This window comes from Bubalus kerabau, chromosome 15 (assembly GCF_029407905.1).
Source record: "Bubalus kerabau isolate K-KA32 ecotype Philippines breed swamp buffalo chromosome 15, PCC_UOA_SB_1v2, whole genome shotgun sequence".
Taxonomy (NCBI): Eukaryota; Metazoa; Chordata; class Mammalia; order Artiodactyla; family Bovidae; genus Bubalus; species Bubalus kerabau.
In genome coordinates, this window is record NC_073638.1 from 30,763,375 (window position 1) to 30,789,017 (window position 25,643).

At 53.5% G+C, this 25,643-nt stretch overlaps 1 protein-coding gene across 1 annotated transcript; it reads left to right on the top strand.

Moving 5' to 3' along the window:
- The first annotated feature begins 461 nt into the window (after positions 1–461).
- OAF (out at first homolog) lies at positions 462–19,648 on the top strand. Its single transcript, XM_055548384.1, has 4 exons — positions 462–1,096; positions 16,902–17,036; positions 18,098–18,278; positions 18,618–19,648. Exons 1-4 carry the CDS (start codon positions 830–832, stop codon positions 18,881–18,883), a joined length of 849 nt encoding a protein of 282 aa, XP_055404359.1. The 5' UTR covers positions 462–829; the 3' UTR covers positions 18,884–19,648.
- The last annotated feature ends 5,995 nt before the right edge of the window (positions 19,649–25,643 follow it).

Here is a 25,643-nt window from a genome sequence, read left to right on the forward strand (position 1 = left end):
CGGCCTGACTGATCAAGATTTCACACCTGACGGATGTCAATGCCAGCAGAACCTCAGCCCCTGTCTCCTGATCTTTGGCAGTCAAAAGGCTGAACTCGAGCTGAGGTCCGATTTTGCAGAAGCAGCGCAGAAATTCGCCGCCTCAGAGAAACTGAAAAGACCAAACAAAACCCCTAAAACTCCAAGCCCGATTCTTTCATCCACGTGGCACAAGAACGGGCCAAAAAAGAAGGACGGGGCGGGGGAAGAGTCAGCCGTCCCGCCCCTGCTGGGAGGAAGGGATCTGCCAGAAGAGTCAACTCCCGGGCCAGCCCGGTCGCTGCCGGGGCGCGACGGGGAGGGAGCGCGGTTGAGAAACTCATTTCCCACCAGGCCGCCGCGCGCCGGTCCGCCCCGCCCGCCGCCGAGCGCTGGGAGAGCCGCCGCGGGCCCTTTAAGGGCCGAGAGGTGCGCGGTCTCTTTAAGGCAGGTCCTGGTGGTTTCTGTTTTCTGAAGGAAGTGACGGGGGGTGGGATTGAATGAAAAGTGCAAAACAGAGTCTCGGAGCTCCGGAGTCGGGGGCCGCGGGAGGCGCCGCGCTCGGACTGGGAGGCGGACGGGCCCCGGGAGCGCGGCGTCCGCCTCAGAGCCGCCGGGGGGCGCGCGGCGGAGCGCAGCCCACGTGCCTCGGCGCCACGTCGCTGGCGCCCCGCGGCTGAGCCCCCCGCCCCAGGGGGAGCCGCTCCCCAGCGCCGTGAACTAGCCTCCAAGTTCGGGCGAAGTTTGGCCCCGCAGCTCCCTGCCTGCTCGCGGCACACCGGGACCGCGAGGGCGGCGGCGGCTCCCGGGGATGCGCCCGCCCGGCCGCTGCGGGGTCCCCCGGGCGTCCTCCGCGCTGCTGCTCCTGACGCTGCTCGTGCCGCTGCTGGGGGCGCCGCGCGGCGTGGGCGCGGGGGCCGGGGCTGGCGCGCCGTCGGAGCTGCGGGTGCGGGTGCGGCTGCCTGACGGCCAGGTGACCGAGGAGAGCCTGCAGGCGGACAGCGACGCCGACAGCATCAGCCTGGAGCTGCGCAAGCCCGACGGCACTCTCATTTCCTTCACCGCAGACTTTAAGAAGGTGAGGCACCGTCCGTTGCCTGGCGGTGGGGCGGAGGGGGGAAATCTGCGTGCCTGAGAGGGTCCCGCCTGCTGGCCGGAGGACTGGGCCAGGAGAGGGACAGGGACGCGACTTAGCCAAGTCACGCGGGCTCTTCTCCACACTTCTTTGCCCTGCTCCCCAGCGCCCGTCATTCTCCCCCACGAACTGCTCTGCTGCCCTTCAGACTCTCCCTTGCGGCCTTTCACCTTTTTACTCTGGGCGCCCAGGCGCCCTGACCAGCTAGCTCCGCACTTTCATCTTCCAGGTCTCCCAGCGCCCTCCAGGCGCTGACCCTACTAGAGTCAATGTTAATAACCCCGTCTCCCTTTCTGGAGTAATTCCCTCAGGCTCTATCAGGAAAAAGTCCTGGGCCAGGCATCACAGGTCCTGGGTTCTCACTGTGACCTAGGGCAAGTCCCTTTCCTTCTCTAGGCCGCCTTTCACACCTTTGTACCGGAACAAGAGGGTGACCCCAGGTCTCCCAGCCCTGACTTCTTGGAGTCTATGTACCACCTCTCCTTGTTCACTTCCCTGGGCTGGGGAAGGGGGTTCCTGGGCGGAGCTACGTGTCCCCCAGGCCAAGGAGAAGCCACCTCTTCTCTTTGGAATGAAAGTGTGGGGAACTTGCAGTGGAGGACCTGGGGAGAGGCCCCGGGTGAGGTCCCCAGGCTCTGGGAGAGGTGCCACCTCTTACCCTGCTTGGCAGAAGGGCTGACCAACCCTCAGTTTTGGCTCAGATTCTGGGGAAGGGGGGAAAGGACCAGCCTCTCCTCTGTGTGTGTGTGTGTGTGTGTGTGTGTGTGTGTGTACAAGTAGGTGGGAAGGGGGTAAAGACCAGCCTCTCCTCTGTGTGTGTGTGTGTGTTTGGTGAAGAGAACAAGCAGGTGGGCCTGGCCCCCTGGATTGTGAGGTGGAGTAGAGAATGGAGGTGCTCGGGGTTATCAGGAAGCGGGCCTGGAAGGGCAGCGAGTAACGGTGACCCAGGGGCGGGAACCCTGGCGGGAAAGAAGGTGGGTAAGGTGTGGTACTCAAGGGAGTCTCCTGATCAACTGAAGCATGCTCCCCACCTCCTTCTCCTGTAGAAAGAGGTCCTGGGAGGCTCTGGGAAAGGGCAGAGGGGAGGCCGATGAGACAGCCAGCAGTGGGGAAAGCCCAGGGCTCTGGGGCAGCTATCTGAGCCGCCTCTCTCTCCTTCTTGGAGACCAGAACTTGAGAGGAGTCAGGGCAGAGTTTGCAGAGTCACCTAGGGACCCAGCCACATTGCCATAGATGGTATAACCAGGTTGGCGGCCAGTGATCCCATGGACAGTGGAGGTGGGGCTTGACAGCTGATCTGTCCCTGGACTATTGGGCTGTCACTGACCAGGGATGCAGGGAGACCAGTTGAGGGGGTGGGGTGGGGGTAAGGGTGCTTGAGTGTTGCGATTAGGAGGACTGTGCGATCCCTTCCTTACTCAGCAGGCCTAAGCTAGGTTCTCAATTCAGGCAGGGGCAGGTGAGTGTGTGTGTGGAGAGAGGGAAGCTGACAGGGCAGGAACACCTCCTGTCTCCCCACTTAAACTCCAGGGGAATTTTTTCAAGTCTGTTCTTTTCCTGGAAAACCCCCAAATAGGGGAAGCAGGAGGCTAAGCGTCCCCTCCAACCTTCCATTGAAACCCTTTGTCCTTGAGAGTGAGCCTCAGGCCAGCCCAGGAGTCTCCCACCTTCCTGCCCCACTGCCCATTGTTCTGTGGCCTTTCTGGAACCCTCAAGAGACTTCCCCATCCCTGGGACCACTCCAGCAGCCAAGACTGTGGGTAGGACACTGGTCAGAGAGTCAACGAGTAGGGCTCAGCTTTTATAGCCTCTAGCTGCAGCTTGGAAGGTTTTATTGCTCTATCCTGAGGGCAAGGGTAGGGGAGAGGCCAGTGGCAGTGGGGTGCAGGCCTGGGGCTTGGGGCTGAGGGTAGAGTGAGGGGCCAACTGCCCAGTTAGAGAATCCATTTGGAACTGATTGTAAGAGCCTCGTTTTAATCCCCTCAGCAGTTCATACCTCCCTGCAGCAGTTCAAACCTCCACCCAGGCTTTCAAAGACTGCTTTTCAGAGTAACCTCTGACCCAGAAGCTGGCATTTCACACCTGCCCTCTGGCGTCTCCAGTTTCATTAGCAAGGGAGGGAATTGGGAGTGAAAATCAACGAAGGGAACCAGCTTTCCAAGGTCCCTTCCTACTCTGGATTTCTCAGCTGGCCTGAGGTGGGGTGGAGTTGGGGAAGTCTGGGAGTGGAGTGGAATAGCCTTTATCCCCACCCTAGTCCATGGTCTGCATTGGCCAGAGCAGCTTTTATAAGGGATCTTTCTGGGGTGGGTCACCTCTCTTGTTGCTTGCCCAGTCCTCAAGGTCTCTGGCAGATTTCCAAGAGAAGCTTCTGTCTAGAAGAAATGACTTTTCTTGTAGGAAAAAGTTCTGGACCTGGTGTTTCTTTTATTGCATGTACCAAATCCGTTTGGGGGTGGTTTGGGAACAATCCCTAGTCCATTTGGGGATAGTAACATTGGCCGTTTTGTCACCTTTGGGAAGTAGTCCAAACTGAAAGGAGACAGACGTAGTTTAACCCTGGGCAAGCTACTTGATCTCTCTAAGGCTTCATTTTTCCATCTGTAAAATGGGGATGATAATGCTACTGTTCCCATGGCCATTGTGAGAACTAAACTGAGCGACATATATGAAATACTCACTGTGTATCATCTGCTGTACCCAATGCTCCAGAAATAGAAGCCACTGACTTTCATAATTATCACTGGCTCACGTCACATCTCAGCAGGGACCCTCTGTGCTAAGCTCGGGTGCAACGATGTTGAACAACAGAGCCAAAGTCACACGGAAAGACAGCACTGAGCCTGGAAGAGCCTTAGTCCCTCATCAGAACCTTCTCTCTGAAGCTCCATGTATTAGAGTTCCCCTGCAGAACAGAAATAATAGAAGAGAAATACATCCAGGCCCACAGAACAGAAATAATAGGAGGGAAATACACCCAGGTGGCTCAGTGGTAAAGAACCCGCCTGCTGAGCAGGAGACACGGGTTGAATCCCTGGGTGGGAAAGATCTCCCTAGGAGAAGGAAATGGCAGCCCACTCTGGTTTATTCTTGCCTGGGAAATCCCTTGGACAGAGGAGCCTGGTGGGCTATAGTCCATTGGAATTGCAAAAGAGTCGAACACGACTTAGTGACTAAACCACCACCACAGAGCTGTAGAAGAGATTTTATTTGAGGGGTGGTTGGCTCACACGATTATGAAGGCGGAGAAGTCTGTGGTCTGTCAGCTGGAGGTCCAGGAAGGCCTGTGTTGTTCCAGTGTGAGTGCAGAGGCCTGAGAACCAGGAGCATTGACGTCTAAGGGCGGGAGAAGATGGATGTCCGGCTCACGCAGAGAGCAAATTTACCCTTCTCCACCCTTTTTGTTCTTATCATGCCCTCAATGGATTGGATGATGCCCACCCACTCTGGCGAGGGCCACCTTCCACTCAGGCTCCTGTTTCACATGCTAGTATCTTCCCGAGACACCCTCACGGACACACCCAGAAAAGATGTTTTATCAGCTCTGTGGGCATCTCTCAGCCCAGTGAAATGTACACAGGAAGTTAACCATCACACTCCAGAGTTGCTGGCCAGCCCCTCCGCAGGGAGCAGTCATCCCTGCTGTGTCCTGCTACCCAGGGCAGCAGCGAGGCCCCCTGTGCTGGATGCAATATAGCCCTCCTCCAGCCGGTCGCACCCTGCCCCAGCGCCCTCTCCACACCCCTCCAACCCTCTGCCTCTGCCAGGAGACAGGGCTCCAGCACTGCCTGGCCCTCCCCACACTGCCATGCTGGACCTGAAGCCAGTAAAGCCAGTAAAGCTGTCACGGTGATCAGCCCACCGTAGGACATGGAGCCCGGGCAAGGATCACACACTCCACAAGGCCCTCAAAGCTACCAAATCGCCATCGTGCGTGACTGTAAGCCCTGCCCACAGGCTGCTGACCATCAGTTCAGGGCGCAGCTTTCAAAAACCATGCTGCAGCTCAGTGGCTCCCAAACTTTGCTGCACATTTGAATCGCCTGGGGAGCTTTAGAAAACCCAATGCCTCGCCTGCACTCCAGACCAATTAAGTCCAAATGTCTGAGGGTGGGAACCAGACAGCAGGGTTTTTAAAGAGCCGCTGGTGATTCCAATGAGCAGCAACGTTTGGGAAGCCCTGGCAGACTGGCAGAGTTGCTCCAGGGATGGAGGGACTTGGAGGAGGCATGGGGTTAGACTGTGAAATGAAAGTCAAGCCCCAACTCAGTCATTTAGTTGAAATCTGTTGTTCTATCCACAATAACCCTAATGTGTTTAAACAGCATGTAGACCCGAGGCCGCGTTCTTGGTGCCCTCAGCACAAGAACGCTGATTCATCATACGGTCTCAGTAGGCAGTGCCCTTCTTTATAATCCAAAGCCTATGCATGTAATCATACCCAGATGTACAGACTCACTGGGCATGTCACTGTCCCGACTCTCCAGCCCGGCTTTTGATCTGACAGTCGTCTTGGTCCCCTTCCCCCAGGTTGCTGTCCCCATCCAAGTTCTCTTTCCCTCTGAGTATCTCTTATCCTCTGAGTGTCCAGAATCTGGGGGAGGGGGATGAGTCATGTTCAAGCGGTGTGGTTTGGTGCTGACGGGGCAGGGAGGGTGGGACTAAAAGATAAGAGAAAGTCATGTGCAGCTACAAAGGGCAGGTGGGGGTGGTGGTGGACCATGGCTGCAACAGGAGCAGGGAGAAAGGAGCCAGACTCCAAATGTGGGGAGGGTGGTGGCCAAGAGGGGCCACGGGCTGGAGCCAGGATGTATGTGTGTGTGTGTGTGTGTTAGTTGCTCAGTCATGTCCGACTCTTTGCTACCCCATGAACTGTAGCCCATCAGGCTCCTCTGTTCGTGGAATTCCCCAGGCAAGAAAACTGGAGTGGGTTGCCATGCCCTTTTCCAGGGGATCTTCCCGACCCAAGGACTGCACCTGGGTCTCCCGAATTGCAGACAGATTCTTTCCTGTTTGAGCCACTAAGGAAGCCCAGAGCCAAGATAAAGGGGTCCATATAACAGGGTGGGTCAGCTCGAGGTCACTCCAAGGGACCCATGCCCTGGGGGGTGGAGGTCAGAGGAAGGAGCAGTCCAGAGAGCACAGTCATCCATGCCTTGGGGGCTCCCTGTCTGGGTAGGGGCAGCAGCTCCAGGCTGTGAGAGAGTCAGCAAAGATAGGGAATGTGCAAATGGCCAGACTGATGCCTGCGGCTGTTTGTTCTAACAGGATGTCACATCACGGGGATGTCAGACAGGACAGGCTCTGAGGGTGCAGTGTCCGCCTCCCCAGCTTATGTTGGGTCCCTGCAGGTTGTTGGTCTGTAGTGGAGGCATGTGATGGAGAGGGTGTCTTTCGGGGAACAGATTATGGTAGAGGTGCTTTCAGCAGAGGCCCAGAGCTTTGTGGTGCCCAGGGCATTTCCCCACAGGAGTTCATGAGAAGTCATCAGAGAGAACCACCCGGCTTGTGCCTGTGGGGCCCCGGGTTCTAACAGCAGCCCCTCTGCCGTGCCTGAGGAAGCCCTCCCTGTGTTAGGGATCAGCAGCCCTGCCCCAAGGTGCAGCCTGGCCTGTACCTCCCACTCCCTGAATACCTATGTCCAGGTGGAGTCCTGGGAAAGGATCCCGGGTTGTGCAGTGAGGACTGCCACCTGGGACAAGTCAGTGACCTTCTGTTGTTGACGGGGGAGAAACGGAAGTGAGGGTCTTCCTGTGAGGCTTCCCACGGGTCACAGAGGTGGTGCCGGTGAGACCGAGGCCAGCTTTGAGGTAAGAATCACAGCTGTCTGGGTCTCACACACTGAGTGGTCACTCAGATCACACACTGACAGTGGCATTCACACACCTGGCCTCATTTGACCCTCACCACTACATCGAATGGCGAGTATTGCATCCATTTCACAGATGTGCACACTGAGACTCAAGCCTGTGTAGTGACTTGGACAAGATCAGTAGCTAACGATCCAGGATGGGGACCCAGGGATTCTCCCACTGTGTTCTGACTGCCTGTGCTTGCTGTGACATATAAATGGGCTCCTTCCCGGAGGCTGAAGAAACCCGAACAGGGGAGGGAAGAGGAAGACGGAGGCTGAAAAAAGCCTCGGTGCAGAGGGACACATCTACGGAGAAACTTTCCTGCTTACAGACTTGGGCTGGACCCCTCCCCCCAAGCTCACCACATGCCCCACCATGAATTTTGAGTTTTGACCTCTTCACTGAGCCTGGGATATTCCTCTTTGCCCTCCCCCCGTGGCTCCTGGAGAGACCATGGGAGTGAGGGGACCATTTTTTAAATAGCTCATAGATACTTCTGAGCACTCACTGTACATTTTTCTGCGCTTGACCAGCCCTGTGGCTTGACAAGTCACTTAACCTCTCTGAGCCCCAGGCTCAGACACAACACAAATACCATACGACGGCTTGGAGATGTGTTGTGAGGAGTGAGTGAGAGGCCTCAGCAAAGCAGAGACCAGCGGAGGCAGGTGGGAAGAGAACTAGCAGTTCCAGCCGGGGCCCCAGCCTTCCTTCCTGACCCAGCCAAGCAGATTGTTCCTGTTCTGGGGACCAAGGCATCATTAGGACTCCCATCCTTTCAGATGGCAAGTGTTGAAGTGGCTGCCCCCCACCTTGGGGGGCCAGGGGGAGATTCTGATGAAGGGCTGGGGGTGAGGGAGGGAGGCGCTGGGGCTGGGAATGGGAGTGATCGGGAAGCATGAAGCCCCATCTCAGGAGCCCTGAGTCAGCGGGACATTGGGGTGCATTTGATCCACATAAAGCCGCACATTGTTCCTGGAGCAGTTGGGACAGTGGTGACCTTTGGGATTTGGCTGACGGAGCGCTGGGGGCCTGGGGGAGGGCAAGGGGCACTGCCCCCAGCACTTGGTTGCACAGATGACCTGTAACAAGAAGTCTCTGTGTAGGCGTAGCCCCTGGGGTCTGCAGGCATCTCATAACGGGGTAGCCTGCCTCCCCAGGCATCAGCCAGGGAGTGTGCTTGGCTTGGCTTTGGGTTGATTCTATTCGCCTCTGTGCCTCTCCAGGGGTCTGGCCAGAGCAGCCCAGGTGCTCCTGTGCCTGTCCTGGGGCAGCCAGTGCGGGGCGAGGAGGGCCCTGCTCCCTGGCTGCCCCTCCAGGCTGACCTCTCACCTCCCCAGCGCAGGGAAGCCAGCCCCTCTCTATCTATAAAGCGGCTCCAGCCAGGAGCAGAGCAGTAAATATTTGGGTTGGCTCAGGACGGGCCTCAAAACTTCATACTCTGGTGTGCCGGGAAGGAGAGCAAGATGGCAGAGGAAGCTCCCGGGAGACGGTGCGCGCCGTCCGAGGGCCAGGGGGAGAGAGGAGCGGGCACTTTGCAAGGACCTGGAGCATGGCCTCCAGCCTGGGCTGTGTAACCGCGGTGGCCCAGAGGTGGGCTGGGAGAGGGCTTTTGAGGGAAGGTCAGTTCCACCATGGGCTTTCCTGGTAGATTGGCTGGTAAAGAATCTACCTGCAATGCAGGAGTCCCCAGTTTGATTCCTGGGTGGAGAAGTTTCCCTGGAGAAGGGATAGGCTACCCACTCCAGTATTCTTGGATTTCCTTGGTGGCTCAGATGATAAAAGAATCCACCTGCAATGCGGAAGACCTGGGTTTGATCCCTGGGTTGGGAAGATTCCCCTGGAGGAGGGCATGGCAACCCACTCCAGTATTCTTGCCTGGAAAATCCCCATGGACAGAGGAGCCTGGCGGGCTACAGTCCATGAGGTAGGTAGCAAAGAGCTGGACATGACTGAGCAGCCCAGCACAGCACAGCAGCTCCACCATCTGACCCTCTTTGTTTTCAGTTCCCCCGTGGTCCAGGGCTGGGTGGGCAGCGAGGTCTGAGATGAGAGAGCCTCCCCGCACTTCCCCATGGTGGGCTTTCTGGAAAAGGGGGCTGAGGAAGGGTGCTTGGAGTCAGGGGTGGGGGGCTGCGGGGGAGGGGGGCAGTTGGAGCTGGGAGCTGGTGGTGGGAAGGAGGGCAGAGGAGGAGGCGGCTGGGTCGGCCAGGCTAGGCTGGGGAGGTGAACTGGGAGAGGCGGGTGTAAGTGCCTGGATGTAGGTGAGTGTAACAGCATGTGTGCGGTGGGTGCAGAGGCTGGTGTGTGAGAAGGCATGGAAGACGCTGTGTGTGTGTGTGTGAGAGAGAGAGACTTCGGGGGAAGAAGGGAGGGCGGGAGAAGGGTGTGGATAGACTGTCGGGAGAAGATGGGTGTGTGTGACTACATGCGAGGGGTGCTGCAGTGATCGAGAGAAAGGGGGTGACGTGGAGACTCCTGGGAGAGGCCACGAGGGCGGAAACGTGCTCCTAGGAGCAGGGGTGCGAGAGAGGAGGGGCCCACGGCCGAGTGGAAGTGTGGGCCTCAGCACAAGGGGCATGGGGGGCCTGGGTGCCGCTGGGTGAAGGGTGGGAGATCGTTCAAGAATCAGCACCTCTGGGTGAAAGCTTGGCCACGTGGCCCCTGAATGGGGGCAAGCAGGTGTCTCTGTGTACAGTTAGAATTCGACTCTGCCGTAATATAAAACCCCACAGCAGTCAAAACAAGAGAGGTTTGTTTCCCCCTTTCATTCTGGAAGCTGGCAGTCGGGCTTGTGTGACAGCGCTAGGGTCATCGGCGCTCCCGTGGGCCCTGTCTTCGGGGTCGCCTCCTGTCCCCAACACCGAGCTTTCCCTGGAGCCTCTCCCCCAGAAGGCAGCCGCAGGGGCCTAGCACAGGCTGTCTGCTCTTGTAAGTGCAGAGGGCTACCCCCTGCTTTTCCCAGAACAGCCTTCTCTCTATGAGATACAGAGGGTCTAGGGCAGGGAGTGAACACAGAGAAGAATAGAATATCTGGGAGAGGGCTCAGCGGGGAGCTGGGAAGAGCAGAAAGATCACGGGGGTTGAGTTAGAAAATCTGGGCGCCTGGGGCTGGCCCTGCAGCTGGATGACCTTGAAGGTCACGTCCCCTGCTGGAACCTCACTGGAGCATGAAAAAGCTCCCCTGAACCTCTAGAGGCCAAAAGCGCAGCTGTAGGACTGCCAGTCTGCAGGAGCCTGGATACAAGGAAGCCCAAGAAGAACTGTCTTCTTGTTGGGGGCAAGAGGTTTCGATGGAAGCCCCAGAGCATGGGTGCCTTCACTCAGCTTTGTGTCAGACTGAGGACACTGCATAGATAAGGTGGAGCCGCTGTCCTGAGTCAGGAGCACAGCGTGGAGGGCCTGGGAGACTTGTTGCCCAGGCAGAAGATGCTACACGAGGACTGGGGCCCTTCCTAGGTGTTTAGATAAGATGCACGCTGGCCTAGCACAACTCAAGTTTCTGATTCAGCTCTAAGCCAGAGATTCATGCATGTCACCTCCAGGCTGAAAATCCAGTGATGACTTCCAGTGGTCTGCTAGATGAAGCTCAGACTCTTTGACTGGGCTCTCAGACCCTGTCCCTGCCCTCCCACCAGCTTCTTCCTTCCACTCTCACTGCCGTCCCCTCCCTCCCTTCCCTCCCTGGTATTCCCATCACTTTGCTTAGGACCCTGGCCTGCTCTTGTTTGTTCAGTTCATCCTTCATTTATTCATTTCTAGATATGTATTGAGCACCTGTTGTGTTCTAGTGGGTGGGGATACACTGCAAATAATATACCATCCCAGCCTCAAGGAGTTGAATCTGGAAGGAAAGACAAGGAAAGAGGTCATTCCAGACACAGTGGGAGGAAGGTAGGGATTGGACCTGGCCAGCTCTGCTGGAGGGTTGGTGGGGGTGGATGGATGCATGTGAACTGAGTCCTGAAGGATGCTGGGCAGGATGGGACTGGACATCCCCAACAGGCATCAACTCATAGAAAGGCACCTGGCCTCGCTTATTCTGGAAACCGCCACCTCTTTGGTTCAGTGCTCAGAACTGTCAGCAAAGATGTGGATGCCAGCCTCTGGGGGTACACTTTATGGTGAGGACAAAAGAAGCCTTGGAAGGGCATTAGGCAGATCATAAGATGGTAGCGTGAAGAGACGGATGGGTGGGGGCATTAAGATGCCTTTGTACCTCTCTGGCTTCTGTAACGGGGCTTCCCAGGTGGCGCTCGTGGTAAAGAACCTGCCTGCCGATGCAGGAGGTGCAAGAGACGCGGGTTCGATCCCTGGGTCGAGACGAGCCCATGGAGGAGGAAATGGCAACCCACTGCAGTATTCTTGCCTGGGAAATCCCACGGACAGAGGAGCCTGGTGGGCTGCAGTCCACGGGGTCGCAAAGAGTCAGACACGACTGAGCACACAGCACACACACACACATTTTCTGTAATTGCCTCTCTCTTGGCTAGAAAGCCCCCTATCCTGTCATTGTGCAGAACCAGTGAAGTACCCTTCAGTCTAGTACAGGGGTTCCCAGCCTCCAGGATCTAGTGCCTGATGATCTGAGGTGAAGCTGATACAACAATAGAAATAAAGCACACAGCAAATGAAACGCGCTTGAATCATCCCCCAACCGTCCGTCCATGCCTGCTCCCACCCCCCAGCCTGGTTCATGGGGACATTGTCTTCCACGAAACCTATCTCTGGTGCCAAAAAGGTTGAGGACCTCTGCTCTAGTAAGTCTTCCCTCCCTCCCAGCCCCATGCTTAAAGGGACGGGAGCACTAGAGTCCGACACGACTTTCACTTTCATCTTTACCCTATAGCACTCTGCATAAGCCTCAACCCTAGGCCTCATCATGGGCGCTGACTTCAGTTGTAGGTCAGCTTCCCCTGTGAGCCCCTTGAAGACTGGGGCCCTGAGCTTGGTGTTGCCCACTGCCCTGCCCTGCCACCTGTGAAGGCCCTGCCCCAGGTGATGCTAGTCAGCACTCTCCCACCGATTTGCCAATTACCTGCAAGCGCCAGCAGAGTCAGCTGACTTCTCTGAGGCTCTGGTGTGTCTCTGGAAGAAAGCTCTGTTTTCTTGCCTCTGCAGGTCTGGAGTTGATCACAGTTGGAGCTAGGCCAGGGATTGCAACAATGCTAGAGAAGAGCTGAAGGAGTCCAGCCCATGCTGTTCTGAGACCTTTCACTCATTTTTCCTCTGAGGAATTCCTTGAGGTGTAGGTATTGTTGCCTGTACTCATTTTACACATGTGGAAACTAAGATACAGAGAGGTCAAGTGAATGCCCCAGGATGACATGGCATGTATCAGCAAAGCCGGGATCTGAATGCGGGCGCACTGGCTCCAGAGCCTTTGCTCTTAACTATCCTGCTCTCCGAGAACCTTTAAACCACCCACAAAGGACTTCAGCAAATCCTCACTACAGTAAGTGCCCTACATACAAATGAGTCCCCTTCTGGGAGTACGTTCATATGTCCAGTTTGTCCATTAAGTCCATCAAGGTTAGCCCAGGTACCCAACTAACACAGTTGCCTATATAGTACTGTACTGTCATGGGTTTATACTTTTCACACAAAGAATACATTTAAAAAAACACAAAAAGTAAAACATTTTTAATCTTACAATACAGTACCTTGAAAAGTACAGTAGTACTGTGCAACAGCTGGCATACAGGGGCTGGCATCGAGTGAACAGGCAAGAAGAGTTACCGACTGGAGGAGGGAGAGGAGGTGGGAGATGGTGGAGCTGAAGGATCATCAGCAATAGGAGACGGAGGGCAAGCTGCAATTTCATTCATGCTTGACGTTGATGGCTCAGGTTCTGGTTCCTTGCTGGAACTAGATGCACGTTGGCATCTTTGAACGTTCGCAACTTGAAAGTTCGTTTGGGGACTTGCTGTATCTCTGTGACCATCCCCTCTGTATGGCCCAGTTTCAGCCCTGGTACCGTCCCCTCCTCTTCTTCCTGGTGGCCTGCTCCTGGGGGGCTGGAGGTTGCTAGGAGCCCGTGGGAGAAAGAGCCTTATAGAAACTGCCCGTCTTGGACATCCTAGCCTGAGACCTGGGCCTGAAAAGCCTGCCATATGCTCTTCCCAGCTGTGTCGTCTGCCTTGGGTGTTAGGCCACATCTGGGTGGATCATCCCAGGGGATTCTTGGGCAAGGAGAAAAGCTGGGAGCTTAGCACCTGGTCAGCTGTTCCCTGAAGCAGGGGGCCCTCTACCCCTGCCCTGTCCTCTGTGTTGAAGGGAAAGGGGGCCCTGGTAGTGAGTCCGAGGTGTGGGGAGTAGAAGGTAGGAGAGACACTGGTCATGATGATGGAGCCACAAAGATCCAGCTGCTTGGACTGCTGTCTCCCTCCTGGGCTCAGCACAGGGAACTTGGTTTCCTGGAGACACAGATTAAGAAGGTTGGAAAATTCAGGGTTTACAGAGGCCCTGGGCAGAGCAGGCAGAGGGATTAGAAAGGTGATCCTGCGTCATCTTACCCTGATGTTTGCATCAGATGCTGTTGACTGTTAGTCACACACAGCCTTGAATGGGAGCCACCGTAGTCCCGGGGCAGGTCTGCAGAGGACACGCAGACCACACGGCGGGAAGAGGGCCCTGCATTCTCTTCTGTCTCTCACTGGCTGTGTGGCTGCAGGCAGACCGCACTCTCTCTCTGGGCCTGAGCTTTAGTTTCTTTAGAAAGTGAAAGTGGTAGTTGCGCAGTCGTGTCCGACTGTTTGCACCCCCAGGGACTGTAGTCCACCAGGCTGCTCTGTCCATGAAACTCTCCAGCCAAGAACACTGAAGTGGGTTGCTGTCTCCTTCTCTAGGAAATCCTCTTGACCCAGGCATCGAACCTGAATCCCTGCACTGCAGGCAGACTCCTTACCATCTGGTCTGTAACTGGGCATCAGAGACATTGGATTAGTTGAACTAGAAGCAGTTGTTCATTATGGTTGCGAGAGTTTGGATTTTGGAGGCAGGCTGCTTGGGTTAAAAATTTTAGCTGCATTTCCTCTTGGTCTCATGACCTTGAGCAAGTTATCCATTCCAAACACAGTAAAATCATAGTTCCTACCTCCTGTTGTTGTGCAGATTTGAATGGGACAGTATATCCTTTTTGACTCATGGTAACAGTGACTTGTCCCTTCCAGTTATAAACTTCAATAAATCGTTGTCCTGCAAAAATAAATGAGAGACATAGAGGAAATCTATCTCAACAAAAAATTCTCATCCCCTCGCTTCACCCGCAGTCAGATTCCCATTTTGGTAGCATTTTGCTGTTGTCATTGACATTGTTATTTAATCTAGAAGCAGGGAAAATATTCTGACAGATTTCGTTCACCCCCTGGTCTGGTCTAGAATTTTAAATACTTTCTCTGGCTAGTGGTAGATGGGTAGTGTCCAAGCCAGGAGGCCAGCTCGGGGCAGCCCACAGACCACAGGCTATGGCATGTGCCTGTGGTATCGGAGAAGATGCTGTGAATATCCCAGATGGCATTCCCTTCAAGGGTCATGGCTGAAAATATGCGGACTTTGGATCCTGCCTGGGGGTCCTGCTAGGGACATCCGCCTAACTCAGCCCCAGGAGGGGAAATCTGGTATCAAGTCTCACCTGGCAAAAACTGAGTGGAAAATGCACCCATGTACCAACTCCAGTCTCCCCTCAGCCGACCTGAGGGGTGTGAAAGATTGGATGACCGAGGCTTGGCAGGGCAAGGACAGCCTATCCTCGTGACCCAAGAGCGGATTTCCTGCTGAGAGGAAGCTGAGGTTACCGGAGCTGTGATTCACCTTCCCTCCAAGTCTGGGACCCGGAGGAACCTAACATAACCTTTCTCACCAGCTGGGCCTCAGTCTCCCTTTCTACGATCTTGGTGGAAAATCTCCCTGGACACTCCCACCCCTCAAAGTTCCAGAGACCATTTATAGTGAAGGGAAGTAGGGAAAGTCCTTGTAGAGTCAGAGAAATTCCAAAGGGCATGGGGTGGGGGGTGGGGGAGGCGGGCGGGGGGAGATACTTCCCTGGTGGTCCAGTGGTTAAGTTTTGCTTGCTAATGCAGAGGGTACCAGTTTGATCCCTGGTCAGGAAACTAAGATAAGATCCCACATGCCTTGGGACCCAAAAACCAAAAGATAAGACTGAAGCAATATTGTAACAAATTCAATAAAGACTTTAAAAAGGGTCCACATCAAAAGACTCTAAAACAAACAAACAATGAAAACGACAGAAAGGGCACGGGGATTTGTGGGATGATAGCATTGGAAAATCCCTGGACGGAAGAGCCTGGTAGGCTGCAGTCCATGGGGTCGCAAAGAGTCGGACACGACTGAGCGACTTCACTTTCACTTTTCACTTTTCATGCACTGGAGAAGGAAATGGCAACCCACTCCAGTGTTCTTGCCTGGAGAATCCCAGGGACGGGGGAGCCTGGTGGGCTGCTGTCTCAGGGGTCGCACAGAGTCGGACACGACTGAAGCGACTTAGCAGCAGCAGCAGCAGTGGCCAGTCACCTGCAGGGGGCCAGTGGCCCCAGCCAGCGCCGCCGAGCACTTGACTCAGGGCGGGCATTCTCTGTGTTTCCCTTCACACCAGCCTGTTCTGTCCTCACCACAACCCTCCGGGTAAAAGTGGCATCATCCCCACTTTACAAACGAGGCTTAGAGAAACTGGGAGATGAGCTGGACACCACTAATACACTGCAGGCTTGGAGGGGAACCCTGGGCCCCTCACTGCCTACACTGGAATCCAGGGGGGCCCCTCAGACCCTGTTCTCAGAGCATTTCACTTGGCAGGAAGCACTCAGTGAACCGGGATGTTTGGTGAGTGAGCCCAGGGCACGGTCATTGAAGGATTCATATCTATATAGGCTCTATACCCTCTGTGTTGGTGCAGGACCACTAGGGTTCCTGGAGGAACCATCAGTGTGACCAGGGTCCCTCCCAGGCAGCGGGGATCTTCACACACTTAGACCACTGCTGACTGGAACCTGCTGATGTCTCATCGGGAGCCATTAGCCAAGGCACAGAGCTGGGTGAGAGCAAGGGATACCTCGGGTGCCCAGGGTTTCAGCAGCCAGTTTGGAAAGGGAACCCCATCCCACAGCCCCTCTCCCTTCTTCCTCTGCCCCTCTCTGGCCTCCCTGATTCACACAGTGAGTCAGTGACAGGAAGGAGCCCTTGGCCTGCTGGCCAGGCCATTAGTAACCCCATGGGGAAAGGGGAAATGGGGAGGGAAGGGGAAAGGTTAGCCATCACAGCACCCTTAGCAACAGCTGCTGCTGTGTCTGCCCTTAACCCCATCCTGACCCCGCCACCTTCATCTGAGATGCTGGTGTCTAGGAGCCTGGATGACTAGAGCACTGGGGGCCTTCTCCCCAAACCTACTGAATGGGAAAGTCAGCGAGAGGAACTCTGAAATCTGTGCTTGTAAAAAGTGCAGCCTCTGCCTTGTGACACCCTGGTCAGGTGGTCGTAGGGGCCCTGACTCACCCTGATCAGGGAACACTGGTGCCACAGAAAGGAAGCATCAGCTATGAGTGAAGCAGGTGCCAAAAGCGGTGGTTTCCTTTAAGGTGAAGTTCTGTACTTTTAAACAGCCTTGTTTTTGGAAAGTTTCTAGCAGTTCACTATGTGAATTTTCCAGAAGGCTTTGGAATATCTGGGGTGTGTTCTTTTAAGTCACGGGTTTAAATGGGAAAGAAAAAAATTCCCAGGACAGCAGGAGGGAGGTGTCCGTTGCAGGACAGTGTCCAGGCCTGTGTTCTCTGAGAGGGGGTGGTCTGAGCTGAGCATTGTGTGTGTGTGTGTGGGGGACTGGTGAGGAGACCTCACCCCGTCCAACCAGCCCCCGTCCTTCTGCCCTTCCCCATCAGGATGTGAAGATCTTCCGGGCCTTGATTCTGGGGGAGCTGGAGAAGGGGCAGAGTCAGTTCCAGGCTCTCTGCTTCGTCACCCGGCTGCACCACAATGAGATCATTCCCAGCGAGGCCATGGCCAAGCTCCGGCAGGTGAGTGCCCACCCCAGGCTTGCCCCAGAGCCTGCACGCACCCCTGCAGCTGAGCCCTGGCCTGGACCCCACCCACCCCAGCCTCAGTGTCCCACCCAGCCCCAATCCACCTAATCCCTGGCATCACACTCAGCCTCTAATCCTGAACCCCCTGATTATGCCCCAGGCCACACCTGATCCCATAACCCCAGATCCCTAATCTGTACCGAACCCCCATCTCTCAAATTCTTCCTGCCCCCAACCTCAGCCCCTCCCCGTTTATGATGGAGGCAAGTCAGATCTGCCTTCAGCTGTGGCAACGCCACTCATCATCTGGGTGACTCTAGACGCGTCACCTCCCTTCCAAGTCCCTATTTTCTTTGTTTTTTGGCCACGCCACAGGGCATGTGCAATTTTAGTTTTCCCAACCTGGGATGGAACCCGCCGCAGCCCTTGCATTTGAAGCCCAGTCTTAACCACTGGCCCTCCAGGAAAGTCCCTCAAAGCCCCTATTTTCTTACTGAGAGACGGGTTACAGTGAGAATTAAGTGGGATGGAGCATGTAAAGTGTTCAACGCAGCTTTGGAACCCCTCAGCCTGTTGCCTGCTCCCAGTCCCTTCCCCGATCCCAGGCCTCTCCCCAGCCTCATGTAAGCTCCCTAAACTCTTCAGCAGGACCTGTCCTAGGTCCCACCCTTCTGTCTGCTTTTCCCAGAGAGACTCAGTTACCTAGATGTTGGGAAGTACAGGACCCCAGCGGTCATTGACCCTGGGACAACTGGCCTGGCTTGCCCACCTCTAACACCACCCCCCCCCCACCCCCACCCCCAGCAACATGTCAGAATTCTCCCTAAGGTCTCAGAGGTCAGCCCAGTGGCCAGCTGAAAAGAATTGACGGTGCCCTGGGTATCGGTTTTTCCACCAGTTGGAGGGGGGCTGGTTCCCCCTGACTGTCACCCTGCAGGTGGCCCCAAGGATCTGAAGGCAGCCAGCCTGGGTTTGTCTGACAATCAGCGATCAGGGAAAGAGTGGGCAGGGGGCTGACTGAGGCCGGGTGAGAACAACTCTTCTCTTCCACCCAGAAAAACCCACGGGCAGTGCGGCAGGCTGAGGAGGTGCGGGGCCCAGAGCAGATGCACATGGACATCGCCGTCAACTTCAGCCAGGGGGCGCTGCTGAGCCCCCATCTCCGCAACGTGTGTGCAGAGGCCGTGGATGCCATCTACACCCGCCAGGAAGACGTCCGGTTCTGGCTGGAGCAAGGTCAGCTGGGTGCGGCCCACTGCTATATCACCTCAAATATGATAGGGAGCAATGATGAGATACGGGAGTTCTCCACCCAGCTGGGACTGGTCAGGGAGGGCTTCCTGGAGGAAGTGATGCCTGCGTGGCACTGGCAGGGGCAAGTGGAGGACTTGAAGTCAGACAGTCCTGAATCCCTACTTACTGTGTGACGTCAGCCAGGCCAATAACCTCTCTGGGCCAGTTTTCTCATCTGTAAAACAAGGATGGTAACACTTAGCTCATGGGGGCGCTGGGATGCCTGAAGGGGCCATGTGGGGAGGCCCCCGCCCCCGCCCTGACCCCCGCCTTCTCTCCCAGGTGTGGATGGCTCCGTGTTCGAGGTTCTCCCCAAGGCCTCAGAGCAGGTGTTGCTGCCTCGCTGCGGGCAGGTGGGGGACCGCGGGAAGCCCTGCATCTGCCGCTATGGTCTGAGCCTGGCCTGGTACCCCTGCATGCTCAAGTACTGCCACGGCCGCGACCGCCCAGCGCCCTACAAGTGCGGCATCCGCAGCTGCCAGAAGAACTACAGCTTCGACTTCTACGTGCCCCAGAAGCAGCTGTGCCTCTGGGATGAGGACCCCTAGCCAGGCTGGGACGAGGGGTGGTCCCCGAGGCAACTGCCCGGGACCCACTGCCCCTCCCCCAGCCGCCAGAGGGGGTGCCCCCCACCCGCTACAGCCGAGGCCTTATCGCTTTTCCTTCCCATCACCTAATCCCGGAGCCTCTGGCTCCCTCACCCGTGACTGTGAAAGGGGTGTGGTGTGGCAAGGGTTAACTCATGAAGGCAGCCCCCACTCCTGCCCTGTGCGCCTTCCTTGGGGACCCAGGGAGAAGGGGGGTTCTCCAAGCTTGCCTCCCCTCCTTCATCTCCCCAAAGTGTTCACTTTCAAGCACCCAAAATGTGACGGCCTGTGACTCTCCTATTTAACTCTTTGAAGGTTTAGACCCTGAAAGGTGTCTGTGCCTGTCCTACCCACCTCCCCACACACAACTCCTGCCCCACCGTTGGGAAGGACCTAGCCTCTGTGCACCGTCCCACTGCGCAGCAAGGAGGGGAAAAATCATTGCACCAGAGGGGGCGCAGCCCCAAGCACGGATCTCAACGCCTTCCTCTCGTTCTGGCCTCGGAGGCCGCAGTCCCCACCCTGACACAGACCGTACGTGCCTTTCTGCAAACCTGGACTTTGCCGAGGGAGCAGGTGCTGGCTTGCTCCCTCTAAACAGAAATATTTTTGTAAGGTTCTGGGACAGGGAGGGAGCATGAAGTATGAGGAAAACTTGAATTCCAGATTTTTAATGCAGAATATTTATCATTTGTACCAGAAATAAAAGTTTAAATTTTTACTTGACTGACAGCTCTCGACGCAGAGTTCTGAGAGGATTTTTGGCCAATGCTGCCACCTGGTGTCAGGAGACGTGTCCCTGTCTAGGGAACATGTCTTGGGGACAGCCCGCCTAGGGACAACTCCTGAAGCACACCTACTGTGTGCTCAATCTTGGGGTGGGGGGAGGATGTAGCTGGGGGTGGGCATTACTAGGAAAAGCTATGACAAAACTTCTGCACTTAAGATGAGACAGACACAGGTGGGTAAGCAGTAAAAGACACCGTGAGATAGATGAAAATTCTGAGCCAGACTTCTCCAGGGATCAAATCCTGGAAATAGGTTTGTTGTTTTTTTCCCTATTTTAGGGCTTCCCAGGTGGTGTTAATGGTAAAGAATAACGCAGGAGACATAAGAGACCTGGGTTCGATCCCTGGGTTGGGAAGATCCCCTGGAGGAGGGCATGGCAGCCCACTCCAGTATTCTTGCCTGGAGAATCCATGGACAGAGGAGCCTGGCGGGCTACGGTCTGTGCTGTCACAAAGGGCGGACATGAATGCAGCACACTATGATTGATTTAGTGTTGAGTTTCTGTTGTACAGCAAAGTGATTCAGTTGCACACACACACACATATATATATTGGTTTGCATTTGTTAATCTCAAACTCCCAATCTTCTTCCCCACCATCCCTGCTCCCGTGGCAACCACAAGTCTGTTCTGTATGTCTGTGAGTCTGTTTCTATTTTGTAGATAAGTTCATTTGTGTTATATTTTAGATTCTACATGTAAGTGATATTATATGGTATTTGTCTTTCTGATTTACTTAGTATGATCATCTCTGGGTTCATTCATGTTGCTGCAAATGGCATTTTAATTACTTTTTCTGACTGAGTAGTAGTACACTGATACATGTACCACTTTTTTTTTAATCCATTCACCTGGCAGTGGACATTTAGGCTATTTGCATATCTTGGCTATTGTAAGTAGTGCTTCTATGAACATAGGGGTACATGTATCTTTTTAAATTAGAGTTTTGTCTGGATACATGGCCAGGAATGGGATTGCTGGATCATATGGCAATTATATTTTTTAGATTTTTGAGGAAACTCCATCTTGTTTTCCATAATGACTGTACCGATTTACATTCCCACCAGCAGTGTAGGAGGATTCCCTTTTCTCCACACCTTCTCCAGCATGTTATTTGTAGACTTTTAAATGATGGCTATTCTGACTGGTATTTCTAATTTTTTTGAAGAGATCTCTAGACTTTCCCATTCTCTTGATGAAAGTGAAAGAGGAGAGTGAAAAAGTTGGCTTAAAGCTCAACATTCAGAAAACTAAGATCATGGCATCTGGTCCCATCACTTCATGGCAAATAGATGGGGAAACAGTGGAAAAAATGACAGACTTTATTTTTTTAAGCTCCAAAATCACTGCAGATGGTGACTGCAGCCATGAAATTAAAAGATGCTTGCTCCTTGGAAGAAAAGTTATGACCAACCTAGACAGCATATTAAAAACCAGGGACATTATTTTGCCAACAAAGGTCTGCCTAGTCAAATCTATGGTTTTTTCCAGTGGTCATGTACGGATGTGAGAGTTGGACTATAGAGTGAAAGTGCAAGTGAAGTGCTCAGTTGTGTCCGACTCTTTGCGACCCCGTGGACTGTAACCTACCAGGCTCCTGCGTCCACAGGATTCTCCAGGCAAGAGTACTGGAGTGGGTTGCCATTTCCTTCTCCAGAGGATCTTCCTGACCCAGGGATTGAACCCAGGTCTCCCGCCTTGCAGGCAGACGCTTTAACCTCTGAGCCACCAGGGAGATCTGGACTATAAAGCTGAGCACCAAAGAATTGATGTTTTTGAACTGTGGTGTTGGAGAAGAGACTCTTGAGAGTCCCTTGGACTGCAAGGAGATCCAACCAATCTATCCTAAAGGAAATCAGTCCTGAATATTCATTGGAAGGACTAATGCTGAAGCTGAAAGTCCCATAGTTTGGCCACCTGATGCAAAGAACTGACTCATTGGAAAAGACCCTGATGCTGGGAAAGATTGAAGGCAGGAGGAGAAGGGGACGACAGAGGAAGAGATGGCTGGATGGCATCACCGACTCAGTGGACATGAGTTTGAGCGAACTCCGGGAGTTGGTGATGGACAGGAATACTTGGCATGCTGCAGTCCATGGGGTCGCAAAGAGTCGGATACGACTGAGCGACTGAACTGAACTGATTCTGACTGGAGTGAGGTGGTACCTCATGGTAGTTTTGATTTGCAGTTCTCAAACAATTAGCGAGGTTGAACATCTTTTCATGGGCCTACTGCTGGCCATGATTCTTATTTGCTGTGCAGTCTTGATTCGTTACTTTACCTCTCTGTACCTCAGCTCTCTCAGCTACAAAATGAGCTTAACTGCGAGACTCCAGTGGATTTATATGTGTTAAGTGCCCTTCACAGAGAGAATGCTCACTGTGCTAGCTGCCATTAATATTGTTACTGTTCATGAGAAGAGCAGCTATTTCCTCATTTATAAACCCAAGACAACTAAGCCAGGCATCTTTTTAAAAGTCATTTACTTTTTAAAAAATATTTATTACATATTTTGGCTGTGCTGGGTCTTAGTTGTGGTATGCAGGATTTTTTTTTTTTATTTTAAGTTGCAGCATGTGAATTCTTAGTTGCAGCACATGGGATCTAGTTCCCTGATGAGGGATCAAACCGGGGTCCCTTGCATTGGGAGCATGAAGTCGTAGCCACTGGACCACCAGGCAAGTCCCAGCCAAGGATCTTGAAGGCCTCTTCACTTCCAGAGTATCTCCTAGTATAAAGAGGCTGTAATATGAAGTGCTGGGCCAGATACTGAGGACTTCCAAGGAGGAGGGATGTGCGTGGCTGAGTTGATTAGGGAAGATTTCCTGGGATGGGATGGGATGGGAAGAGGTTGAGACCGCAGGCTGATCAGGATTTGGCAAGGTAGAGGGGACCATGTGAGCACAGGGAAGAGACTGGAGTGTTTCAGGGTTGGGCAAGTTCCAGGCGTCACCACTCCTTAGAGGGAGGCGCCTTCCCCACAGACCTTGCAGAGGGAAAGGGGCTTGCCAGGCTGCCCCGTTATTCTCCCCAGCACCCCCAGAACAGTCTGCCGCTGCTCCTTGAACTGTGCTGGTCAGAGAGTTGTGCAGGGAGCCAGGTGTGCTTGGCCATGGTCAAGTTAGGGGCTGAGGGGTGGGGAGATATCCTTTTCAAGTGGACATGCCTCTTTCTGTACCTGTTTTCAAGGACCAGCTTCAGTCCTGCTGGGGGACAAGCAGGGGAGGTGTTCTTCCCCAAGCCTTTTCCTCTGCCCAGGGTCTTCAAGGCACCTGGATAGGGTGGGTGGAGCCACAGAGGAATCTGGCCAAAAGTGGGGCTGGGACTGCTCACCAGAAGCAAAGCTTGAGGCTCACAATGCATATAAGGAATGTGGGTACCGGCCCAGTCCCATCTCTGGATGACTTCACCACCTTCCAAGACCCCAGTTCCATTGCTCACTAACAGAGAGGGCCTCTCTAGGGCATCTTCCCAAACACTGGCATTCACCATGTAGTGGCTGCTGGGCATCTTACTGTAAATTGTTGGCCCTTTGACTTGTTACTGAGTTGCTAAGTTGTGTCCCACTCTTCTGAGACCCCATGAACTGTAGCCCACCAGGCTCTCCTGTCCATGGAATTTCCAGGCAAGGATACTGGAGTGGGTTGCTATGCCCTTCTCCAGGGGACTTTCTCGACCCAGGGATTGAACCCCGGTCTCCTGCATTTCAAGGAGATTCTTTTTCCTTCTGAGCCACCAGAGAAGCTGGGCAATTGAATTGCTTCCTGTGACTGGTTCCTATGACCAGTATTCGGTAGATACTGTACAATCACCTCCAGATGGCGCTGTTCCAGTTTATTCTACATTACCACTAGCAGTGTGTGAAAGGCCCCGTTTCCCCACATTGCTGCTCTATCAGGATTCTTCAGAGAAACAGAACAGATTATATGTGTGTATACATGCAGACATATATACATATATAGGTAAATATATAAACACATACACACACACACACACACATATATATATACAGTTGATATATATATGTATGTGATACAGTTGATATATGTGTGTGTGTGTATATATATATATATATACACACACATACAGTTGATATATACACATATATATACAGTTGATACACACACACACAACTGAACTCATTTCACATGCTAGCAAGGTAATGCTTAAAATCCTTCAAGCTAGGCTTCAACAGTGGAGAAGGCAATGGCAACCCACTCCAGTACCCTCACCTGGAAAATCCCATGGATGGAGGAGCCTGGTTGGCTGCAGTCAATGGGGTTGCTAAGAGTCAGGTACGACTGAGCGGCTTCATTTTCACTTTTCACTTTCATGCATTGGAGAAGGAAATGGCAACCCACTCCAGTATTCTTGCCTGGAGAATCCCAGGGACGGCGGAGCCTGGTGGGCTGCTGTCTATGGGGTCACGCAGAGTCAGACACGACTGAAGCAACTTAGCAGCAGCAGCAGCAGCAGGCTTCAACAGTATGTCAACCGAGAACTTCCAGATGTACAAGCTGTATTGAGAAAAGGCAGAGGAACCAGAGATCGAATTGCCAACATCCATTGGATCATAGAAAAAGCAAGAGAATTCCAGAAAAACATCTATTTCTGTTTCATTGACTGCACTAAAGCCTTTGACTGTGTGGATCATAACAAACTGTGGAAAATTCTTAAAGAGATGGGAATACCAGACCACCTGACCTGGCTCCTGAGAAACCTGTAGGCGGGCCAAGAAGCAAAAGTTATGCATGGTGAATAATGGACTGGTTCCAAACTGGGAAAGGAGTCCGTCAAGGCTGGATATTGTCACCTCTCTTATTTAACTTATATGCAGAGGACATCATGCAAAATCCTGGGCTGGATGAAGCACAAGCTGGAATCAAGATTGCTGGGAGAAATATCAATAACCTCAGATATGCAGATGACACCATCTTAATGGCAAAAAGTGAAGAGGAACTAAAGAGCCTCTTGATGAAGGTGAAGGAGGAGAATGAAAAAGTTGGCTTAAAATTCAACATTCAAAAAACTAAGATCATAGCATCTGGTCCCATCATTTCATGGCAAATATATGGAGAAATAATGGAAACAGGGACAGACTTTATTTTCTTGGGCTCCAAAATCACTGTGGATGGTGACTGCACCCATGGAATTAAAAGACACTTATTCCTTGGAAGAAAAGCTATGACACAGCTATACAGCCTATTAAAAAGCAGAGACATCACTTTGCCAACAAAGGTCCATATAGTCAAAGCTATGGTTTTTCCAGTAGTCGTGTATGGATGTGAGAGTTGGACATTAAAAAAGGCTGAGCGAAGAATTGATGCCTTTGAACTGTGGTTTTGGAGAGGACTCTTGAGAGTGCCTTGGACAGCAAGAAAATAAAATCATTCAATCCTAAAGGAAATCAGTCCTGAATAGTCATTGGAAGGACTGATGCTGAAGCTGAAGCTCTAGTACTTTGGCCACCTGATGTGAAGAACTGACTCATTGGAAAAGACCCTGTTGCTGGGAAAGATTGAAGGCGGGAGAGAAGGGGATGACAGAGGATGAGGTGATTGGTTGGCATCACTGACTCAATGGACACAAGTTTGAGCAAACTCCTGGAGATGGTGATGGACAGGTGATGGACTGGTGTGCTGCAGTCCATGGGGTTGCAAAGAGTCGGACATGACTGAGCGCCTGAACAACAACAAATATACAGTTAAGCCTTGAACAAGGCAAGGGCTAGGAGAGCGACCTTTTACAGAATCAAAAATCTAAGTATGGGGGACTTCCCTGGTGGTCCAGTAGTTATAAATCCACCTTGCAATGCAGGGAACACAGGTTCAATCCTTGGTCGGGGAGTAAGATCCCACATGCCACAGGGCATCTAAGCCCACATGCCGCCACCAAAGACCCCTCATGCTGAAACTAATACCCAATGCAGTCAA